This window comes from Cyanistes caeruleus, chromosome 6 (assembly GCF_971803275.1).
Source record: "Cyanistes caeruleus chromosome 6, bCyaCae1.hap1.1, whole genome shotgun sequence".
Taxonomy (NCBI): Eukaryota; Metazoa; Chordata; class Aves; order Passeriformes; family Paridae; genus Cyanistes; species Cyanistes caeruleus.
In genome coordinates this window covers 63,250,534-63,275,345 of record NC_141706.1, presented here as the reverse complement: position 1 = coordinate 63,275,345, position 24,812 = coordinate 63,250,534, and the positions used below count along the sequence as shown (strand labels likewise).

The 24,812-nt window shown below is 40.0% G+C and overlaps 1 protein-coding gene and 1 long non-coding RNA gene across 5 annotated transcripts in view; one reads left to right on the top strand and one right to left on the bottom strand.

Moving 5' to 3' along the window:
* The window catches only part of MNAT1 (MNAT1 component of CDK activating kinase), a 117,653-nt gene that overhangs the window by 46,593 nt on the left and 46,248 nt on the right, over positions 1-24,812 (top strand). For all 4 annotated transcript variants that reach the window (XM_086895562.1, XM_023927368.2, XM_023927369.2 and 1 more), the window contains 2 exons: positions 2,271-2,411; positions 7,703-7,828. In XM_086895562.1, the coding sequence (XP_086751688.1) occupies positions 2,271-2,411; positions 7,703-7,828 (267 nt within the window). The remainder of the gene's footprint in view (positions 1-2,270; positions 2,412-7,702; positions 7,829-24,812) is intronic.
* LOC111929712 (uncharacterized) lies at positions 6,886-10,590 on the bottom strand. Its single transcript, XR_002864807.2, has 3 exons — positions 10,502-10,590; positions 7,227-7,284; positions 6,886-6,964 (listed from the first exon to the last, which is right to left on the bottom strand). It is a non-coding gene; the product is annotated as an uncharacterized LOC111929712 (long non-coding RNA).

Sequence of the window (24,812 nt, the reverse complement as noted above, 5' to 3'; positions counted from 1 at the left end):
TGTTTATACACACTTTTTATTTATAAAACCTTGCACCCTGAGCAAACTACAGCTTTTCCAGTGTTTCTCCCTGAAATACTTGCAATTCTGCAGTCATAGGGTAACTTGTTGCTTCCTACTTTATCATTAGATGTTTAATTTCACTTGCTGCTTTGTGCAGTCTTGAAATAGTTTTGTCTGAATTCTGTGATGTGATTGTGCATGTTTTCTTGATTATCTTTTCCTGAATGTGATGAAACGTGATTTTACTTTCTATTTACTTCTTCACTTGTAGGCTTGACTTTACTCCAAGCTTCACTGTCATCATCTTTTCCTTCACATATTAGGACTGTGTTTAGATTATCTTTAGTCTGGACACAACCCTTGCTGCCTATTGAACTAATTTCTTCTATTTTACTGTTCTGTTTGGTCTTCCTTTCAGAAAGAATTTGATCTGGCACATGGTAATTCTTCCATTTTCCTGTAGTCTGATCTGTTTTAGGTTTGTTTATCAGTTTACTTATTTCAGACTATGATTTTTCTGGGCTGTTTCTTCAGACTAGGTCTGTCAGCACTTCCCTACAAGTTTTCTTCTGTTTCAGTGCAAATTCCAGGCAGTCTTTAGAGATAAATGTGGAAGAGCCTTGGAATGTCTCAAAGTACCCTGGGCTCCTCAGTTCTGTTGACTGAACTAACTAAATCCCTTAATTCTCAGACATAACCTCAGTTAGATGTTTGGGGATTTTCTTGTTTGTTTTTTTCCTTTCATTAAATGCAAAGAGAGCCCAGTTCCAGGTGGTTGCTGGTTGGTGACCAGTTTTTTATCAGTATCACTGCAGCAGTTACAAAATGGAAGCAGCTTCTGTTGGCTCAGTGGCAGGTGATGAGATCTGTCAGCTCTTGCATCCAGGGGCAGCTGGGCCTCACTGGGACCCACTGGCTTGATCTATCTGGTAAAGAGACTTCTTTTTTTTTTCATATTCTGGCTTCTATTAGGTAGCTGTGCTTTATGATATAACTTTATGATTAGAACAAACTTTACTATGGTCTTGGCCTCAATGATTACAAAATCATAGAATAAGCTGAGTTGGAAGGGACCCACAAGGATTATTGAGTCCAGCTCCTGGCCCTGCACAGCACAACCCCCAGGAGTCTCACCCTGTGCCTGAAAGCATTGTCAAAACACTCCTTGAACTCTGTCAGGCTTGGTGCACATATATCCTATATATATCCTCTATATATCATATATATATATATTTATATATATCCAACCTAAACCTCCCCTGCCCCAATGTTGGGTCATTCCCTCAAGTCTTGTCACTGGGCACCACAGAGAAGAGATCAGTGTTTTCCCCTTTGATGTCCTGCTGAAACTCCTTTCATCAATAAATTACCCATTTAAGTTTATAAAATTTTAATTATATTGCCATTTTTACTGCATCTCCCTTTGCTTTATTATATTTGATGGAGAAGTTTTGGAAAATGTTTCCTGCAGGTTTTTCCTTGTACCTTCTTGCAACCAAACTGATATATTTTTGATCCACCTTCTTTATAGAATAGTTTAATCCTCTTATTTTCCTCTGTCTCTTGAGCCCTCTTCTGGTTTTTTTATTATTTCACTGTGATTTTCAAATACAGATTACCTAATAGTTTGCAGGTTAAAAAAAGACTTGCCAAGAAATAGATTTCTAACAAAAACTTGACTTTTTGTACTAGTAATCTTTCTTTTCATCTCATGTCACATAACTCAGGTTATAGGAAGAATTCCTTATTTTCTTAAAACATGACATTTTCACAGTTAATGCTTAAAATACTTAGTTATAGGCTTCTCTATTAATGTTCACATATTTTTAATTTCTCATTTTTCTTCTACAGCACTAATAAACACAATGTGCTTTGCAAAGATGCAGCTGATGAGTGGCATGATCAGGAACAGTATTATGGGATCGTTTTGCTCACCCTACTTACATCACTGAGTTACTGGATGTGTGGGAGTTGAGAGAGGCTCACTTTAGAGTGAAAGTGTAGAGAAAACCCATTCCCTAACATGTAAGCAGTCAGATCCAGACTCCAGTGAGCAGCAAGTTAAAAATCTTAATTTCACACTGAACAACGAGGAGGTAGAATAATCATCTATAATCACCTTAAAATTGTGCTTTAAAAGACACTAAAAATTCTGCTTTAAAAGACACTAGAAATTCTGCTTTCCCTTTGCCTGGCCTGCCTGGGGTCCCCTGGGGGACAGTGGAGCTGTGGGGCTGCTGTGAGCTGATTTCTGATTTCCCTTTCAGACACGGGAGCAGGAAGAGCTGGAGGAGGCTCTGGAGGTAGAGCGGCAGGAAAGCGAACAAAGGCGGCTGTTCATCCAGAAGGAAGAACAGCTACAACAGATGATAAAAAGGAAGAATAAACAGGCACTCCTGGATGACCTGGTGAGTAACAAAACCAGAGGCTTTGAATGCTCAGTAGCATTGACATTCATCTCTATCACTGCTAACTACATGAAATTAACAGATCTGTCCCCGTTTCCCTGTTTTGTGTGTTTTATGTTTTCATTTTCTCACCTGTTACTTATTTCAATGTTACAAACCACTCTGGTTTTGGTAAGCTAGGGGCTGGAAAAAGAATGCTTCTGGGATTTGTAGGCTTAATTGGACTCTACCACTGTTGGCTTGTTAAGCAGTTCTGAGTAGTGGCTGAAATGGGCTGGTGTGTGGAAGTGAAGAGGTCATCAGGAGGTGCTTCTAGACTCAGTCACCTCTGCAGTGGAGATGGTGGAGAGCAGGGGACAGGAACCTCATGAGTTATCCAAGCATTGGTCAGCCCTTTCTCATTCAGACCATGACTGGTGGTGCCTTTGTGTGCAAAAACTACTACAACAAAAAGTTTACTTACCTTGAGTGAGTTGTGTTCTCTTACTGGAATTTCCCCTGTACAAGTTGCTCCTTTTGAAGTGAATGAAGCTTGTACAGACAAACAGGAAAACTCAGACTACTTTTGTAAGTCGTGGTAATCTCAATTAATTTGTTGTTTCTGTATCTGAAGTGCAATAATGTGTGGGCATAGAGAAACTCATTAAATGTGTTACTTAAACAAGGTTCACGTCTCAATTTTTTCAGTACAAGTGTGTGTACAGACATGCATACACACACATTCACAGGTTTAACACCCATGAGGACAGTGTGTACACACAGTCTGTGTAACCTTGAGGGAAACTAGAAAAGTGAAGTACATATGCATACATATGTGTTCAGCTGTGTTGGTGTGGTTTAAAGCTGCTTGGCATATCTAAATCATATTTTCTGTCTTATAACAGTGCACCTCACACTAACACAGTGTTAATTTCTGCTTTGTAGTCTCAGTTCTTATTCAGATGCTTTTCTACTTTTCCTGAAAAAGTAGAGTTCCTCTTTGGGCCAGTGCAGAAGGCACTGACATGGAGAGAGGATCTAAGTGAAGTTTAGGAGTTTCAGGGCCTCCTGAAGAGATGCCTTTCTTCAAGCCAGGATTCCTGGCAACCTGTTATTGGTCTTCCTTTTGTAGACAAAAGCAGAGATGAGTAGAAAGGTTCTTTAAAAAAAAGTCAAGCCTGTATCCATCCAGCAGTCTCTTTTCACCTTAAAGGTAAATGTGTTCACCCAGTTTCTCCACCCAATTAGGACTGGTGGATAAATTAGTAAAAACGGCATTGTGAATTTGAGTTTAATACCTCAAAATACGGATTTTGAGTTTCTGACTTTTGAAAACCCTGCTCTAAGACACACTCCTAACTGACCAGAGTTGTTTCTAACACAGCATTTGGTTTTACTGGAAACCTTCACCAGGTGGCTTGCAGAAAGAATAGCTACAAATAAGCCTTAAAACATGACTAAAATAAGTAGTTTTAACTGTGATTGCATATGTATAGCTATTAAAACATACCTTAATATTCTAAAAACAACATAAAGGTGATTTTTTAAGGCTGAAGGAGGAAACTGGACAGTTTCAAGTTGTGTCTCTGTTTCTGAAGGGGCAGTGTCAACTTAAATTTGAGCCAAAACTTGTTTTGTAATAAAGGTTTATAAAACCAGCACTGAAGTGTTTGTATAATGACTTACAAAGTCTCTGGAAAACCAGGGGTTGCTAAACAAATAAACATTTCCTATGGTCTCTGAAATCCCTCTAATGCTGTGCTGCAAATCTGAAAATGAAACTGATCATGAGCAAGAGCCAAGCATAAGCAGCAGCAATGTAAAGAATTAACTTTAAAAAAATAATCTTATATCTGTAGTTGCTGCTTCAGTTCTATACCAAAAAGGATTATTTTCTGGCTACAGAGATACCAGTGGTAACCAGCACTGAGTCTGCAGGATTGTGAGAGCAGAGGAAGGTGGAAACCTGACAATGGTTTTGAATCTTCTCCTTTGGACAGATCATCTGGTGTGGTCATCCTACAGCCCAGACCTAATGGATCTTGGTATTTTTTTTTCCAAGTTTTCCTTGGCCACTGGGCAGCAGAAAAAATGTAAGACACATTTTTTGTGTTGTACAAGTGGAGATGTTGGGTATTTTCCTTGTCAAGAAATGAATTTTACCTTTGGTGATGAAATCTTACACAGCTTCAAATCTCATAGAATTATAGAAATGCTTGGGTTAGAAGGGGCCTTGGAGACCATCCAGTGCCACCCCCCTGCCATGGGGTGAGAAAACTTCCACTAGAGCAGATTGCTCAAAGCCCCATCCAACCTGGCCTTGAACATTCACAGTGTTGGGGCATCCACATCTTCTCTGTGCAACCTGTGCCAGGGCCTCACCACCCTTGGTAAAGAACTTGTCCACTGTCTAATCTAAACCTGCCCTCTGTCAGCTTGAAGCCATTCCCCCTTGTCCTGCCACTCCAGGCTGTTGTAAATAGTCTCTCTCCATCTCTTTCCAGCTCCCTTCAGGTACTGGAAAGCCACAATTAGGTCACCCCAAAGCCTTCTCTTTTCTAGGCTGAGCAATCCCAATGCCCTCATTGTTTCCTTATGGAAAGAGGTGCTCCTTCCCCCTCATCATCTTGGTGGTCTAAGTCATTATATGTGTTACTTATGGTGGTTTCACGTGGAGTAAAGGTCTCAGTTGTGTACGAGAGTGTTTGAGATGCTGTACCATCCTCAAAGAGCTGATAATTTAGGTAGTCTGGAGGCACAGAAATGTTTGGTATTTAAAATGTTGTGCAGTGGGCCCTGGCTTCTGGCCAGCCTGGGGAGTGCAGAGGCTCATGCAGGAAGGGCTGGACCTTGGGGCCAAGGCTCCATGAACCCATCCCTGGCTGGAATCAGGGTGGAGAAGGCCAGTGTGAAGTGCTGGAGAGGTCAGGAGGTCTTCAGGGGGGACACAGGCTCTGCAGGCCACTGGAAAAGCAGTTTGGTCCTTTTGGCCTCCCAGTACTAATTAGGCAATTTCTATGTTACCTTCATTGTAGGTCACCTCTTTTACAATAAAAACTCTCACTTTTAAAGGAAAATACCCTGTTGTAATTAAGACTTGCAGTCTCAAATGCACTTTTTGCATCACTGGAAGAGCTATATGAGTGTTTTACTTTGGGCTGTTGTTTGGGGATATTTTTAAACCTTCAATAGTCTTGGATAATCCAGTCTGAGTAAAATATCAAAGTATTTTTTTATGTGCTGTACAAGCACCCTCACATGTATACAGAGGATTCTAAGATGATCTCTTTGATGTCTTGTGTGCCCTGGCACTTGCACTCTCCTCTTCAACAGTCCATATTTCCCAGGCATGAGCACAATGGGATTGCAGCACATGGCAGAGGAGCAGGTTTTCCCTGGACTGTGGCATAGCTTGGAGTCAGGCAAAGGCGTTAAAGACGTCATATCCACACTTTCACCAGGACCTCAAGGGTTTTGAGACAAATCTTCCAGAAATTGTTGCGTACAACCAGCTTTGTTCATAGTGTAGACAGTTTGTTTTCCCATACAGAAAATTGCTGGTATGGATAAACACAGGGTTGGAACTTTCACGTGTGTTAATAGTTAACAGAAGGGTTCTGTGCATATTCAAAAGGACAAACAATCAGGATGTGGTGCCTTGCTGGCACAGTGTGGGTTTCCCACAGTTGTGTAATCTGGTTACTGATCATTGTGTGAGCTCTTGAGAAGTTGGTTAAAAATTGGCTTCCTTGAATCATTTTATTAGAAATGCAGTGAGCATTTAAGGAATATGAACGACAAAATGAACCAGAGAATGCTTCCCACTCTTCCCTTCTCCCCCAATGTGTTAAATCTGGTGATTGAAAGAATTCAACATCCTTAACCTCTGCTGACAGCTGGCAGCACATGCTGCTGCTTGCTGGTTAGAGATGTACAACACTTTAAAGAAGCAGACTCTAAACTAGTGCATTTGTAGTCCAGATTTTCTTCCAGTTCTACAGAAATTAGATGTCTCTACAATTTAGGTTTTTAGCATCTTCCCTCCCTTCCTCCCACCTGATCACGGAAATGCAAGTAGGAACCTGTGCCTTACTTGTTGTATTCGTGATTCTGGACCAGGTCTTGTTGTGCGAGATTTTTCTGCTTTTGTCTTGCATTTTAGTGGTAAGACAAAGGGAATGTAATAAAATATAGAGAGGAAAAAAGATGGAGAGTGATATGAAAAGTCAGTGTACAACGTGACTGTTCTTCATGGTCACTTCAGAGGATTTTTCTAGGTACCATAAAAACAATAAGGCATCTTATGGCATTAGAAATATCCAACTTCTTGCCTTGAACTGAATAATTTAAAAAATCACAGTCCTGTTAATAAAATCTGTGGTTTTGTGAGTAACAAATATAGTTCATGGTTCAGTATTTGCTTGGCTTTTTGAAACAGAAGTAAATGTTATGTGTGAGGGTCTTCAGAATAAAATACTGTGCTAGAGCAGTCCAGGAAGAATCTGTCTGCACTTCTTCCCTGCTCTCAACTTCATGGTAATTACAGCCAGGAATTCTCAAGGATTTCTGTGTGCCTGTAGATAGTAACATTAGTCTCTTAGAAAATTACTTGGCCAATAATTTTCTGACTCTCTCAAAAATGCACTTACACATATGTATGTTAATAATCATTCTGTTTTGACAGTTTAAGTAATTCTTTTGCTTAATACTCATTTTACTACTTTTTATATGTACATATGCATACATATATATATATATATATATTTAAAAATTGGCCAGCTTCCCTAAAAATAAGTTGCTGAAGGAGAAAATAAATATGCTGTTGGTTGCACTTACAATAGTTCCATTGTGCAGAGCAGAGCAAGGATCATTTCCAAACGGCCTCAGGTGAAATCTAATGGGAAACAATTTCAAACTGGTCTGAGTTCATTGGTAGAAAGAATGTGTCTTAGATAAACATCTGATCCAAGTTATACTGCTCAGTATTATTCCTTCTCTGATTAAGTTCTAATTTTTTTTAAATTTTAATAAATATTCTTGCATTGGCCAGTTGGAATAAGGAGCCTGTTATATTGTCTTTAATGTGGATTCTATAAAAATGGTTGTTTGCAGGTTACTCTGATTTATGGGGTTGCTGCAGCTTTTTCTTATTACAGAAAATGATCGTTTTCTGTAAATGTTTCTGAGGGAGAGGATACTTAGCATTCTGCTGTTTTAGTGATGGCCTTGCAGTTACAGCTTGCAGTTTGGAATAATATCAGTATTAATTAATACTTGTTTTGGGCTCAAATTTATTCCTCATATATTTACAGGAAAGCTCTGATCTTCCTGCCTCTCTGCTCTTAGCTCAGCATAAGGACAGATCTACTCAGCTAGAAATGCAGCTGGAAAAACCCAAACCTGTCAAACCAGTCACGTTTTCCACTGGCATCAAAATGGTAAGATTTGCTTGTTTGTATTTTTTTAATGCCTTTCAGAAGATCAAGGATTTCCTCATATGAAATTCAGAGGTTATTTAAACCTGAGTTGCATGTTACGTGAAATAGACTGTTCTCTTCCAATTAAATAAGTAATTAGGAATTAATTGAAGAATTTCATCATCCTGATAGCTGGAATTTTATGGTGGGCCACCCAGAAGGGTCATCACAAATATATGGAACATTTTCATTGCTTAGTTGTCAAAAAACAAACTATACCTCTCTCCCTGTGAAGTTGTGGTGTCCTTGAATTGTTTTTTCTCATTTGTGTACCAATTCTGAAAGTTGAAATTTTGCAAGTTCAAAAATTATCTGCACTTTCTTCAAATTTATTTTGAGCACTGGAGTAATCTGTGAGTATGAGGCAGACAATCTAGAAAATGATGCCAAGGTTAAGGAGTTGTTAAAGATTTTCATTGCTATTTGGCTCTAGAAAGCAGCAGGTATTTTTGCAAATGTGTCACCATTGGGGTGGCAGCCGAAGATATTTCAGCATTCCTGTTCTGTGTCATGACATGGTACAAGTACACACCAGCCTGTGCACATAAATGTAAAGCTGGGGGTGGGAGCATGAGTGGCTGGTCTTTTCTGCACCTTACTGGTTTTCTGCTTTGTATTGTTTTAAATCTCTGTACTTTTTTAGGTTTTGTATTTTAGAATTAATAATGGTAAACTGAATGTCTTGAAAATAACCAATACTCTTCTTTCCTTAACAAATGAAGAAGTCAGCAAAGCAAAAATCTGTGCATCAAGCTGGTTTCCTATCAGTAATTGATTTATTTTTGCCATGCATATTTGTGCTGTGTTCATTATCTCTCGAAGTATTCACAGTGTGGAAGCATTTGCAGCTTATTTTTCCAAAAGCAGTGTAAGTTTTTGCAAAGCTGTGCGGATTGTTTTCTTGTTTTCCTGTGGTGTAAATTTATCTTCTTTCTACTTCTTTTAAAATACAACAGTGTGGGGGAGATATTTTCTGTCTCACAATCAGTGTAGAAAAGCCAGTGGACAGAAAATGCCTGTTGTTCTGTTTAAAAAAATACTTTCTCTGGATGCCTTTTTCTCTCTCTTAAAATATTTGTCAAAATTTTTTAAAGCTGTAGCCTTACTGTGGGAAAAGGAAGATTGGCTTGTGTATGTGAGGAGGGCAGTGGAAGTATTTCTAATTCATTTAAAAATTAATATTAAATGCAGTATGTGGAAGTGGACATTTGAGATCTGCAGCCCTAAATAAAGTTCATCCAGGAATGGTGAAAGACTTGGGTGAAGAGATTTCCAGCAGCAGGACATTTAAATCCTAATGTTTGGAATAATAGGGGACATGGCAGATAACTAATTGCTAATTCATCAGTGTTCAGAAAATGTGAATAGATACATAATTTAATTTGTTCAATCCCAGGAAACAAAAAATACCTCACCCTGACTGACCTTAGTCCTAAATTGAAAAAGCACAATTTAACTGGACTTATTTTTATTAATGTTTTTAAACGGTAAAGTTAAGGATAGAAGCATTTGGAGTTGGTGACTACTATTTATGGAAAATGGATTGCATCAAAAATTTTACACCAACAAAATTGCAGGTTTTGTTTAGAAAGATGAATGTTTCCTTATTTCCTTTACAGGTGCTTGATTTATTTATTACATGACATTATTTTAAAAAAATAAATAGAAATTATATTACACAATAAAACAATGTTGATACTCTGCACAATAAATGAATGAACTGTCTAACTTTGTAATTTTTGAAGAAGTTGGTTCCACAGCCTGGGAATGTTTCTGTGGGTGTTCTGCTAGGAGGCAGCTCAGTGCTTGGAAGCAGATGTTGAATTTCTGTGGATGACGTGCAAATTGGCAGTTTACAGGGTCGCTTTGACAAACTGGCCTCATTTGAATGAAATGTGTTTTAATACGGCTAAATGCAAAATGAGCAATAGAGGAGTAAATAACAGGCTCTGGGAAGAGGATTTGGAAGTTTAGCTAAGAAAGTAAACCAGTTTGACCCTTAGCCACAGCATGTGTGGGGGGGCCTTGGGTATGTGAGTAGTGCAGCAATAAATAGGAAAGGACTTCTCCTTCTGAATGCAATATTGGGAAGAGTTGTGGACTGCAGAGTAATGCTGGCTGCATTTTGAGTGCAAAAACCAGAAAGTAGGCAAAGGGGAGCCACAAAAGTCCACTCAGAGGCAGAAAGATCTGCTCTGTGTGCTGCATTCTGCCTCTGGTTTATGAGATGGTTCAGGTATGACTCAATTTACACCAAGTACCTCCTTAGCACAGAACATGCCAAATCTGAGCAGCACAGCATTTAATGTAGCAAGAACCAGTAACCTTAGTTAAACAAATACCATCTAAATAGGAACTGAAGGAATGAATAAGAACTAAAGTTCACACAATGTTCTGCTGGTTAATTGGCCTCACTGTTAAAATTGGCTCTGGAATGTAACGAAATATCAAATTCTTGATGTTTTCAGATTAGGATTGGGGTGCAGTCTTGGAAAGTTACTGTAGTTATCAAATGCAAATTTGCTGGCTTTGGAGCAGAAGTTAGTTTTGTGAGAAGCAGTTCTGCTCATTGCACATGATCCATGAAGGTGTGTTCTAGTGTCAGTGTAAGGTGAATTCCCACCTGGCACTCACCTTAGGACATGCTTGTTTGCCAGGCTGAGTGTTTTTCTAAGAACCTGAGATGCTCGGTCCGCTCATTTTGCGTAGGTGTCCACGTGAAGTGGGCGGAGTTTTTGTTGTGCTCTTTGTAGCTGCTTTGGCTTTGTTTCCCTCTAAACCATGGGGTTCACACCACTCCTATTGGTGGGGGTAGCTGTAGGGGAGTATTGAGAATTTCGTAAGAAATACAATTCTAATTAATGCTGTGGCACAACAATTCTGCAAATTCAGTACATTTCTGTGAAAAGTCTGGGTTGTGCCCACTGTCAGAGGCTTAGCAGTGCACATTTAGTGAATTACTATGTATGTCCTCCCCCATGCCTTTTATTTTTTCCTAATAGTTTGGCCACTGACCTTTTCTGATGGGTGTTTTCCTTAATTTTGTTTCAAAAGAAGGGAAGCCAGATAGAACTAGCTGAGATGCTGGCTGATCTGGAGCTGGTGTTTACACAAAGGCTATGAAAATATGCCACTTGTGGCAATCCACTGGGGTTTTTTTCTGCTTGAACATGAGTGTTTTTCCTTGGTCAGAGATGTTCTTCTGCCCGACTGCTAATCAGACATGTTTCTTGGTGTCTGAGTTAGGAGCATGTCCATTCTAGTCTCCTGGGCAATGCTCAAGGAAGTTGGCTCATTTAAGGTGTCATATTAGTGCTGTGAGTTCCTCTGCTTGCAGGGGGAGGAGGGAATGTCTTTCACTGGTAAGCTAAGCAAGAGCATCCCCTATAGCATGAGACAGACAATTAGCTCGTGGGGACAGGGTCTCCTTTACTTTCCCTCTCCTGAAATTCTTTTCTTCCTCCTTTCAATTTTTCCTCTTTCCTTAAAGTCTGCTCTTTAACTTTGTCAGTAAATTCTATCCTCTGTGCACAAAGCTTACATTCCAAATCAATCTGTTTGATTTTACCTCTGTGGATGGGGGGAGACAGTGCTGCCAGCCTTTTTTCCTTAGCCTGCTCCTCATACTAAGAAACATACTTTCAGCACATCTGAATATTAAGAAAAGTCTTACTAAATCTAATATCAAATCAGGATAAAGCTACAAAAGAAACTCTAGCAGTCTTAATTGCTTCAGTAGTGCTAAAAATGAGATTTCCTGTCAATTGTGGTACCTCAGACTTCAGTAGCTGTCAAAAAGAGCAAAGTTTGTCAGAAATGAGTGATGTTTCCAGCATTTGTAGGGTTTGCCAGGAGGTGTAAAACAAATCTAAGGTCTGGTAGGAGAACCATTTTTCAGTTTCTTGGTGAATGAAATGGTCATTTCTGGTTGTCAGGTAGCTTTAATGTGGAGCTCATTTTGAGGTGTAAAAGAGATGCTCATATGTATTGCAGAGAAATGGCAGTTTGCAAATGCAACAGGAATTACTTGTGGTACATGAATTTTGTTTCCTTCTTATGTTTCTGGTGTTTGCAGAACTGTAGAAGGCTTTCCTAGGTCTGTGCTTTACCTCACCATTGTGGTTAAAAATGCATAGAAGCATGGATGTATTTAACTCTTCTTGAATTTGTTGAACTGGGAACATGGAATCTTTGAGTCTGTGGCCCAGCTGTTTCCATGTTTGTAGAAAATTGAAATGCCTTGGACTGGCTCAGCTCATGCAATCTCCAGCACATTTCAGGCTGTGTGTCTGTCCCTTTTCTGTTCCTTCCAACTCTGTAATGTTTCTTTTCTCCCGTCCCCCAGCTTCCTAGGACACTTAGCCTCCAGTGATGGTATTCTTGGAGTAATCACATGCAGTTAAAAACTCAATTACCTCTAATTGTATAGCCCAAAAATGCTGGAAAACAACATAGGTGTCCCCCAGCTTGCTTCTGCTTGGGAGAGTTTGCCTTGCATTTTATACCCAGATACCTCAGAATTAATGTAATGCATCAATGACCTTCCAATTCATACCATCGTTTTTGTTTTATTACTTAATAGCAGTGGGAATATTTATTAATAGAACTATTAGTGCAAGGTGCTGTACATGCTTTATCATTACCAAGATGGTCCCTACCCCAGTGAATTTGCAGTTTAAATAGATGTGTCAGGGAGGGAGGGGAACCAGATGCCCGGAGGGGATGTTCTCACCCAGGATTAGACAGCAGGGCAGTGGAGGAAGAAGGAATAGGATCCAGCCCTACTGAATTCCTAAGCTCGTGGCTCTTCCGCTGAGCCGGGCTCCATCTCCTGTCAACAGCACCCCTGAATGGCAGCGAATTAAGAGTGAAATATCTGCTCCAGCTACTGCTTCCCTGTCCAAATCACAGCAGCGGTGTTATATTTAACTTTGTGGCTCTGAATATTGCCCAGATTTATTCCAGTTCTTGCAGTTCCAGGTTATTAGTAGCTGGATGCTGGGGAGAGCAGTGTGCAGCCTGGAGCAGCCAGAGCTTGCAGGAGGGAGCAGTCATAGAACCAATATTTCAGAGGAATGGATTTGTGTCAGACACAGGATGTCTAGGACACCTCAGGAATGTGTGTTACCACTAAGCTGCACATAACAAGTGTCAGGGAAGAGATTTTGTGCAGTGTTACACTTGCAGCATTATTCTGATGGGAAATAACCTTCTTATTTTACTTTATGTGGAGCTATTTCTTTTAAAACATTGACCTCATCAGCTCAGGTCAAATTAACTGTTCTTTATTATTGCCTTTTCCTGCAATATTGCTTCCTGTGCAAACAACTGCTCAGCGGCTGCTCCTGTTTTTCAGTCTGCTTCTTTTATAGCTCATGGAGCAATTATCCAAAATCCTGTTCCAAACCCAAAAAAGTCTGTCAAAATACCTTTTTAATCAATTGAGCTCCTCCAAAGTTGCTTAGACATATGCCAGGTACTCTGAGGTAAGTGAGGTGCATGTCACACCGTGGTTTAGGCTGCAGCTCCTGAGGGGTCCTTACTCTGCCAATTCTTACTGCACTGGTTTGGTTGGTTGGTGTGTTGGTTTTGGTGCAGTGTGTTTTAGTGTGTGAGGGGGGGTTGTGGTGGGGTTTTTTGTGTGCTTTTACTTTTTGCTTCAAGTTACAAAATAAAGCAATCAAGGCTTCCTTCACTGTTAGCTCAGCTGGTCTATCTTCAGACTGAAACTCTTCAGATGGAATTGATTTCTTTGAGATGAATGCCAGTTTGAATTTAATTGGTATTTTGTTTTTAATCTTCTTTTGGCTCATACCATGCACATTTCTCTTTTACAGCTGGGTGGAATATTTCCCTCTGTGCAACTCTTGGTGTTTAGAATTGCAGCAAAATCACACCACCTATTTTCAGAAATAACTAGTGTATTTAGGCATATAGATCCTTTTGGGAAAGACATATTTGTTTAGGCAACGTGCATGTAAAGGTAAAAGTTTCAGTGGCACTGAGCATTCTGTATCTCTGTGTCTGTGCCAGCTCAGACTCTTTGGGTTCAGTGTCAGTGCCATGAAGCAGAATCCCTTTCCAGAGGAAACCCAAATGCCCCAGTCAGGGGAGTCACAGCACTTTCCAGTGTCTCTGGATGGAGGTGCTCAGGGAGGCAGTGTTCCTGCCAAGCAGCTTCCCTGGAGCAGAGATTCACAGGGGGTGCTTGTAGCCCTAGGACAAGTGGGATTCTGCGGTTGCTAAGCACCATTTCCTGATTCCTAGTCAGAGTGTATATAGCATATTGCTTTAGCATTGAATTTTTGTCATCAGTAACAGTGTCTTGCTTTTAACAATAAGCATTGATTTTCTAAGAAGGATACTATCTTTGAAAAGAAGAGAGGAAAAATAAATTGTGGCTGCTGGATCTCTACCATTTCTGACAATACATGGATATAGAATTCAAATATATAAACTGAGGGACATCAAACATACTGGATGATATAACTCAGGTTAGGACTGACATTCTGGATTTAAAAAGTGGTCCACAGTCCTGTGACCCACCTACTGTTCCCTTAAATCTCATAAGTTTATAAATACAATATGACTGCAACTTCCGAGTAGCATGATGGAGAATGATTAGCAGCAGTAAATACATTTGTCATACTAAATCTGTAGCCCTCTGTTTAAATAAAGATGTTTTGTTAAGAGTCAAGCACATACATGCCGAACTGTGCTTTGAGTTTCTGAACTCTGGTTTTGAAGTGTATGCCAGATAAACTTTATTTAAGTGATCTATCATCAGAATGCTTCCTGTGCACTCCAGCCCATGGACTGAAGTCTAAAACATTAATTGGGTTCTGGCCTTACTAAGTAATTACTGTTATATCAAAGTGCATAAACATTCAGCACATGATGTTGACTTAATGAATTTTGTTCCTTATGTTGGTAAGAAATGTTTCTGGAGGAAAAAAAGCAAAGTAAATGACAGTATTTGTTATTTCCCCTCCCTTCATTTACACAGTAATGCCCTTGGAAAAGGAGACTGTATTTTAAAAATGCAGTGCTATGTCTCCCCATAGCTCTCTGCAGGATTTTAGTTTGGAATGCCTTAGGAAATATGCTGTAGTTGAAATTAAGCTGTTTGGTAGACAGACATAATCAGAACTGCTTGACTTGATTCTTTTTTATGGTTGGGCTCTGATACTACTCTGTTAAAATAATATTTGTTCATTTGCTTTAAGGCTCCTTTACATGGCTAAAGCAGCACATGTTTATGTACACATATTAGTATAAACACAAATTAGACCCATAAGTTTGCACAGCTGTAATGACTGGAATTTAGTAAATGAAATAGTGCCAACAGTGTTAATTGTACAGGAGTGAATGGCATGACCAATGTGCTTGCTAGTTAAAGTGTCTGTGGTCAGCAGTGGAGCAGATCTATTGGAATTGAGCTGTTCTTAGGGTCAGGAAGTTTTCTAATTATTTCTTTTTTGATTTTTTTTTTTTTTTTGATGTGTTGTTTCTTTGTTGTGGTGTTTTTTTTTTTTTTGTTTGGGTTGGTTTGGGTTTTTGTTTTGTTTTGTTTTGCTTGTGATTTTTAGTGTCCTGTTTGATTTTTGGAGTTGTCCAAGAGCTTACTTGCATGCCTGACTCTTCCCCATCAGTTTTCAGAGGACACCTCTGTGACAAGCAGCATGTTCTGGTCCCATGAAAAGGCTCACAGGGAGAAGGAGGCTGCTGGAAGACAGCAGCCAGGTTGTCATTTGCCTTCTTGCCTGTATGGGAGCAGGCACTGAGACAGAACAGCATGAATGGGCTTCAGGCTCTAATGTAGGATTCCATCCCAGATTCCATCCCAAGCAACAGCCAGACCTGCCACTAGCTAAGATAGCACAAAGACACGTTGTGAAGTAATCTAAAGAAAATGCCATTTACATCAGCCTGAGATCCTCCTGTTTCTGAGTCTTACAGATCTGAATGTACCTTTGCTTGAGTAGGTGTTACTGTGAGCAATAAGGAGAGATCTGACTGAAAGAAAGAAGGTGGCTGAGAGGAGAGTCCAAAAAAACAGCTGGCAGGGAAATAAAGAATAATAAAAAATTTCTCAATCATTGTTTGTTTTGGAAAGATCGTGCTTTAAGCACATGGAAATACTTTACACATTTGAGAAGTGCTGACTTCCTACATGCCTTGTGAAGGAACAGCAAATCATTCATATAATGTAAACACATTTATAGATTGTTCCAATATAACTTTTTTCAGTGCTGCTGTTCTTTTTAACAAGATACAATTCAGTGCATACATGCTCTTTTGATGCTGTACTTTGGCCAAGAGTCGCAAACATCATAAACATTAAATATTAGAGTCTGTGCTAAATGAGTGTAGCAAAGTTATTGAACCACACTTTAAATGCAAAATGTTGTTAAACAGTGCTGTTTGATGCTCTGTTTAAAAGTAAAGGCATAAGAAAGTAATGCTGGAGTGAAGCAGAAAGAAATAACTTGTCCAAAATTGTGAGTATAAACATTATGTCTTGATGATAAAAAATGTGAGTGGACAAAGTTCCTCTGTAAGGGTGGAATTTTAAATAATGGAAGAAAAATTAATAAGAAGAGAAGCTGTGATGCCAATATTGCAGTGGGTACTTGTGAAATTGTATAATCATAGTGCTGGTTGGAGGCCTTGAGAGATCATGGGGTCCTTCCCCTTGCCATGAGGCAGAGCCAGGGGTACTTCATGGCAGGGACCTGTTCTGAAAGGACCACTGGAGATGGGGGCTCTGCATTCTCCTGGCAGCCTCTGGTAGCGCTTCCTGCCCTTGCATTTTATTGGAAATTCACTGTGTTTCTTTCACCTGATACAAGCCCACTTTCTCCCTAGGTGCATGCTAAAAGTAGGCTGTTCTCTACCTCTTTGTAGGAACTTCTTATGTCCTTGAAGTTGACTATGTAAAGTAGACTTGACAGAACTAAATATTTTAGAATTTAGGTCTTTAAAAAAAAAAAATAGTTCAGGCACCTTAATTGTCATTTAACAATAAAAACATTGATTTCTTCTGCAAATGTTTGGTAGACTGTCTCCACTCTTACAGACTGGATGTGAAATGACATTCAGTTGAAGACTTTTTAAAGAGGAAAATTCTTTTAAAGAGAGCAGCAAGAACATTTAGAGAACTGTAGTAAAATCAATGAAGTATTTGAAGCCATTTAGGGAAGCTGCAGTACATTTGTATATGTGCATACATAGAAGTATGTGTGACCTTTCTGCCATGATATGTCTTCTTCTAATCCTTTCTTGTGTTGCTGCTGATCAAAGCAGTTCTGTGTCATTCCTTCATCCTCTCTGTTGTGTACCTGGAGGATCACTGGTGACCTGGAATGGCAGAGCAGGGATAATGGCTTTGCAGATTCCTCTGAGTCAGCACTCACTTGGGCTGTGTCTGTTTGTCTTGCTTTGAGAGACTTGCCTGTTAAGCCACATGTGTGCAGACTTAACTCACAGCCTGGTTTCAGTCCTGGTTATTACATTTCTCAATGAATTAGAATCTATTTGTTGGTGTGCAGTGTGTTGATCTCGCAGCACAGTTAAAAGATCTCCCATATGCCTCTATTTTCTTCCTTCCTGGTTCTCAGGGCCACCTTCAGACAAATTTTGGCTAAGCACAGCCTACAACTGGCTTTTCTGAAATTCTTGGCATACTTGGTCATACGAGGAGAGCCAAGAGGAGGACAAGGGATGTTCATAGTGGGAGGCAGTTTCTGGAAGAAATATGGCAGGGCAATCAGTAACAAGTGCTGGCAGCAGCAATGGTGCTGTGCTGCAGCCGTGGAATCAGGGCTGCTGGGGGTGGGAAGCACAAGGCAGCAGAGGAGATGGATAGAGGAGGATGTGGGGACTTGGATGTTGAGGTGCTTTAGGGAGAACGTGTGGGGATGTGGCATCATCACTCTGAGGGGGGAGATTTGGGCCAAATTTGGCAGAAGGGTGGGTGTGAGTGGGATGGGAGTTTCTAGTCTGAGTGGTTTCTGCACAAGCTTGGGAATTAGAGGAGAGTTCTGTGATAGAAAGATTTGGGGACTTGGGGATTCTGGTACTCATCCATCATAATCAGTTCCTGTGTAAGAATCCCGTTCTCTAAGGTCAGCTGGGGTGGTGTGTGTGCACTTGTGTGGCTCCCAATGTGACACCCACACACATGTGTTTACCACGGTTCTGGCTGCAGGCAGGAGCAAACAGGCAGGACTTGTTTCCTGCAGCATCTTCAGTTTTTTTTTAAAAAAATATAATTATCAGCCTTACTGATAAATTAATTACTAATATATTGATTTCTTACAAAATAAAAAATCACTAGCGTGTTGGTTGGGGCTGTGCTGCACATTTGTGCATGTACCATCTTTTCTGCACTTTAGCTCCTGTGTAAGTGCACACAGCAAATAGATGAATGTTTGCTGCAGGGTCTTGAGAATTCAAATTTTGAGCTTTCATAGGGCACATTTGTAAATCAAAAATTCATTTAAAAGTTAAGATGTATTTCAAAGGAGCTCTTGAGGGCTCTAGTTTTCAACAGTCACCATTGCCATCCAAGGTGCATCTGTATCATCCTAGGGTACTTGAAGAAAGATAGTTGGATCAAAGAGACAATGTTTTGTGGGGAGACTTCAAAAGTAATTTTCCTTAAAAATGTTTGTTCAGGTGCAGAGGATGAGAAGAAGGAATATTGTTTGAGGCAGTTGATGTTGGACATCAAAAGGTGGATGTCCCCATATATGTGTAGTGACTGTCTCTGGAAAGGAATATTAACAGCATTGACTAGTAAGGAAACAAATTACCTTAATGAAGAAGTGTTGTGGTCTCTGAAAGTTTGGCTTATCCTCATTCCTCTTAATATTTTGAGATTGTTGAAGTTTTTATTTTAAGGGCAAAAAACATGGATAATGGAGTATATTGAAGTAGAGAGTTGACTAGTTTAGTTGATTGTTTTGCTTTGCCTGAACACAGTTGCTACACAGATAACTTCTGTATTTGGGGGAAATGCAAGGCTCAAGTGTAGCTTGGGACCCATTACACTCCATGAATGTGTTGCAAAGCAGTAAAATCCTGTGTCTCTTGCAAAGTCAGTAATAGCATGGTAATAGGCTGTGTTTTATGCAGGCTTCTTTTTTAAAATATAAAGTACTAAAAAATATTGTGACTACAGAGAAAGCTGCTTTGACTCACTTAGACAAATGTGTGCCTTGGTATGGGCAGGAAATGGAAGGACAGAGAGCACATGTGGAACCATCTATCTAAATTAGCTGGATGGGGGCCAGGAGACTGGAACTTGCAACATTTGCCATGATTAGTAGAAAATGAAATGGTGGTTTTGTGTAAGAATAATGATCCTTGTATTATTCTGGGCAAGTGAGGTAGATCCTGCAGGACACAGCTGGTACATTTAAAGGTACATTTAAAGGCATGTGGAATTGGAGGACTTTGGAAAGGTAAGTTGTTTGGAGGGAGGAACAAGTTAAAAGTGAGGGCTGTTCACAGAAGGAAAGCAGCGTGTATATATATATATTTAGGTCTGAGGCCCATTCTCCTGTTTCATCTCTTGAAAGAGAGGCATAAATAAATAGAGCATCATTCCCTTCTCCAAGGCATAGAGAGAGCACAGTAACGTGATCCTCTGCAAGTCAGTCAGAGACAGTGCTCCAGTGACCAGGAGCTGCTGGTCTGGGCTGTGGGGAAGTGCTGACAGATCTGAAGGGGTGGGATGTGGGCACCTCATCCTCACCATCCTTAGGCACTCCGGGGCTGGGGCTGCCTGTGTTTGGTACCTGTGTTTGGTACCTGTGCTACATGGCTGGCATAAAGCAAAAAAGCCACATAGATTCCAGTTTGTAATGGCTCCCTGTGATAGACAAGCAAAGTTGGAAGAATCGATTAGTAAATATTTGAAGAATTTTCTGCCTTTCTGAAGGGGTGGCACTATCTTGGCCTTGCCTGCATACCAAGCATTCCCCTTTTTGGTTGTTTACAAGAAAACATGATTAGGATTTTCTTTTGTTATGGGGGAGAAAAAGAGGGCTTGGCTTGAGAGCTAATGGGAGAACATAGATTGCAGTGGGAGTTTCATCCTTTTTTTTGACTTTACCCATTTGGTTTCACTTATGCACCTTAATCTGCCACTTGGTGGGATGATGCCACATTGAATTCCTGTTTAGATAGAATCTGAAACCTAGACAGAATTAGGCCAAGAATTTCTCTCATATCAGCCACTTTTAAAAATCTGTCTGGAATATGGGGTAAAACCCCCCATCCCAATCCTCGAGGTGCAATTTCTATTAAAACTTAATGTGTCAGTTTAGTTTCATTGATAGTGTTGTGTACAGCATTTGCTTTGTGCTAATTTTTAGCCTGTTTTGTGTCTGGATAGTTAAGTGCACTTGAAATACAAAATTGAACAGATGTGTCACTTTTAAAGTAATATAAATATTCTTGAAGAGTGCTGTACCCATTTAGCTGTTTGTTGCTTTTAAATTGTAACCAATTTGAGCTGTAGGTGCTCAGTGTAACTTTGGTGTTGTCTCTCTGTCATCTAATTGAAAAACCTTTGGATTTTATGTTTTTGTATCCTGAATGAAATATTGGGAGGAACAGGGTTATCTTGTTTGTTATGAAGACCAAAGCATAAATATAGCTGTACTTAAATTTTTATTTAGTTTATTTATGAAGAGGCAAAGTACATAGCAACTGCAGCTTTTCAAAAAATACTGAAGGAAGAAAGGTCCTTTAGAACTGCAGATACTTTGTTGTTAAATTCAGCACTCTAAGGACTGTGCTGGTTCACCTTCTGTTGTTTTCAGTCCATCTCACTGGTAGCCTCAGACTTAGAAATGAAGGAGTGGTGGACTCTGGTGGAGGTTGACCTACAGAGGAAAGTGAATTTAGACAGTAAGAACCACTGCTGCATGCTCTGTGTGGAGAAACTTCTGCCTGCAGCTCTGGAGCTGTGAAAGTGCAGTCTGAACCTGGGAAAGGTGGGAGGAGACTGTGTTTTCTTATATTTTTTGCACAGGGAAGTTTTTGCTGTTGTGCATTCTGTTGTCTTTGGTTTTGCTGGCAGAAAAGGAAGCCGGAAAGCTGAGGAATGAGCAGCTGACACTTTGAGGAAGGGGATAGAGAACCCCTACCTGCCATGGCCTGTGGGTGACAGGGAGAGACACACACAACAGGTCTTTCTTTCTGCAGTGGAAGGGATGTGTGTGTGCATTGTCAACTGGCCACGACAGCTGACAGTGGTGGGAGGGAGCTTTTGAGGGGAGCTCCGAGATCTGGATCAGGGAATGTGAGCTTCAGTCAAAATGCTTCAGTTGTGGTTAATGCCAAGAGACTGTAGCTAGTTGGAACATGATTTTTGGATTGGAATATCAGTGCAACTTAGGCTGGGTGTTTTTATTGTTATGGTTTCCCCCTTCCTTAGCAGGACATGTTTTGCTGAAGGATCAGTTTGAAAACCTGAAGGAGTGTGGATGATGTGAATGAGGGTTGCTACTCTGACCACTTTGGTGGACTCACTGAGTTTATAAAATCTACCCCTTTCAGTATTCTTTTATGCTTTTATATTTTCTGATTAATGGAATCTTGAATCTCTTTTTAATTATTTGCATAAGGTCACACAAAGTATTAAGCTAAGGCCATGGAGAATAACTTTGTAAATTCTTACTGCTCTGAAATCTAATTAAAAACCTGCAAACTCCATCATTCATCATTTTACCGTAGGAGTGTATTTCTTATGGAGACAGTCTAATATCCTGCAGCAACTTCATGGCATTAAAAAATAATTAATGGACCCTTTTAGGGCAATGTGTGTTTCTACAATGTGGAATAATACTTCAGTGTTGTAAGTGAATGGTATGCTAGGAAACACTAATCCCTTGTGTAGAGTAACAGGAAGTATGAATATTACTTATTAATAATAATGTAAAACACCTTCACACACATGCTTTTTCCTGGGCATGTCTACCTTTTTGTAAACAACAGCAAATTTTAATTACAGAAAATTGGTGAGAGGCAAGAGGGATTTGTGTAATTAAGACAATCTGTTTATTTAAAAGTCTTCAGAAGCTGTAAGAGATAGAACTTAGCTGTATGTGAGGGATGAATGTTGTGCAATAATGCCCCTTCATTCCCCTTTCATAATAAATCTCTGCAGAGTATTCATCTGAAGGGCTGGATGCCAAAAAGAACAGGTTCGACTTGTCTGTGAGGATTTACACCACAGTGAAATGCACAACTGCTTTTGTAGAGGTCATTGTGAAGGTCACGGAGCCAGTACTCACCGCTGAATGGGAGCAGCCTGGAACAATGGTGTGAGAGGTTGGACTGCCTGAAACCACTGTTTAAAACCTCATCTGAAATGTAGCAATAAGCTGGAATCCTTAAAACACACTGCTTCAAAGCATGTAGGCTGTTTTGCAAGAAATAAATGGTCTCTTTTGTCGTAGTTTGTGTCTTGTACCCTCTGCTGAATGTGGCTCTGAGCTCAGAAAGGAAGAGTGTGCCCATTTCCTGACAGTTAACATTAAAATATCTGAGTGTGTCTAATATAAACATCCTCAAATCATTAATAATTGCCTCTGTCCAGGTTAAAAAAAAACAACCCACAACGATACTGGATTTAATTACCTGAAATTTGGCACACCTCTTTTTTACAAATAAGGTCTGAGTTTGGCCATACGGTTGCTATGTCTTTAAATAAAAGATGATGATCATTTCAAATGGCAACCAGCCATCACTGGGGTTTAGTGCAGAGATTAATTAGTAAACTTTGGAATGCGCTACAGCAAATGCAGCTGATTGGCAATAGCATGTGGAGCAGCAACTGGTGGAAAGCTGGTGCTGCTGAGCAGCAGAGGTATTTCCAAAAAGACTTAAGGGTGCTGTGATGTACTGTGCTTTAAATGGCACTGTGCTGATTGCATCAAACTACCAGTTCTGTGTTTATGCAGCTCGGTAAATGCACAGATTAGAGAAATGTGGTGTGCATTTGGAAAGAAAGCAAGTTTTCTTGTATTGTATTGATAAGATGAGGTGCACCCCATGAATAAAGTGATGTCCCTGAACATCAGTTTACAGGGATTGTGGTTTGTCTGCAGTGCATTTTACAATTTTTTTTTTTAATTAAGAAAAGAAGTGTTAAATTCTGAGATAAGAATTATTCTAAAAAGACACCAATGTGATTATGGACAATTCAACACTTACTGCAGTAAGCTGTTTCTTAGAATTCTAGTCCACTTTTAAAAATTTTACAGATATCTAAATATGTGTGTCTGCATGATTTATAGTTCCTTACTCTCTTCCTTTTAAAGTTTTAAATGCATGACTAGAGAAATTTGGAAACTTTCTCTGTAGGTTAACTTTTTAAAGAGGTTTGATCTATCTGGCATGGGTAATGGACCCCATTAAGTATAATTCTAATAGTCCTAGTGGGGCTATTTTCTCAACTTGTTTGGCCCATGGGATTGGGGCCCAGATAATGAGCTTAAGGTGATTTATATAATAAATAACTAATCTTAAGATATTACTTGGAAGCCAGATACACTTCTTAAAATCTATCCTAATAATATTGTATTAGTCTTCTGATGCACACCTTCATTAAGAAAGCGATGGTCAAACATCCATTTAAATTGGTAAAAAAACCTCACACCAATACTGGTAGGTTTTTGCTTTGGAAATGCATCAGGCATGTGGATTAGCCTGGTAAAATTCATCTGGCTGCACGCACCTCAGGTATTGAGCTAAAGTCTACCCTTGTGGGCTAATGGTATCGCTGAAATAGTCATATAAATTTTTGATACAAGCCTGACGGAGGTGCTTGATCTCATAAGATATGGATCACTCTGGCTTTGACCCAGAAAACCCTTCAGCATGTGCTTTGAAATGAAGCAAGCCTGTTTTCCTCTTGGTTTAACTCTCAGCTCTGTGCCTCAGTCCATGTTCAGTCCTTAGGGCCCATCCGTGTTTGGTGGTGGATCTGTGCAGTGGCACACGCTGGTGTTTAATACCTGGGTACAACCTGCTCGACTTCCCAGCTGTTGGAGCAGTCCTTGCAAGGACGAGGAGTGGAGCCTGGGGTTGTGAGGGTGCTGGTTGTTCCTCTGGAGGCCTGTTTGTGCAAGCCTCTGCTTCCTAGAGTGTGGTGTTTATTGCCATAGGTAATTGCAGCGCAGCGGATGGGCTCAGTTTACGCCATCAGGTTTAGGCTTGCTTGGCTTCGTTGGACTGGACTTGTAGGCCACGATCCAGACAAAGTAATCGGAATGTGTCTGCTCCTTTGGCTTCGAGTGGCTCTTTGTGTGCTCAGAGCTGGGTGGTTTTCTAAACTGAATCAATGTTGCTGAAATCTGTGTCTAAGCCCCAGGTAAGAGTATGAGAAAATTTTCTGATGGCAAATAGATTTTTTAGCTTGACATGCCTCTAAATAAATTCCCGTGTGCAAATGTGCACGATTGGGGCATTACAGAGTTGTGCAAACATTCTATGATAGTCTTTAAAAGTGTTTAGCTCATGTGGATTATTTGCAGCTCCTAGATTATTTGCATCTGGGTGTATCTGTGTGTACACAGAACAGAAACCTCCATGCCCACAAAGAGCATCTCATTAAAAATGGCCCTATGTGTGCACTGCAATCAGCTAATTACTGAGGTGTGTTTATTTTACTCAAACTGCTGTGTGTATGTACAGTATATGCATCCAAGTACATTGTAGAACATTATGAATAATTAAAAGCAAACTGTAACCCTTTACAGAAGCAAATGTAGGTACATCCAATGAAGCATAATCCTGGCCAGGCTGCTGGTTTGCTGTGACTTAACTATTGTATAAATTATAGAATGCTCTTTGTAGCGCTTGAGGGCTGCCTCTTAGTATTGGTCTAGATCTGAGATAGAAAAGATTAAACAAAGTCTGAATTTCT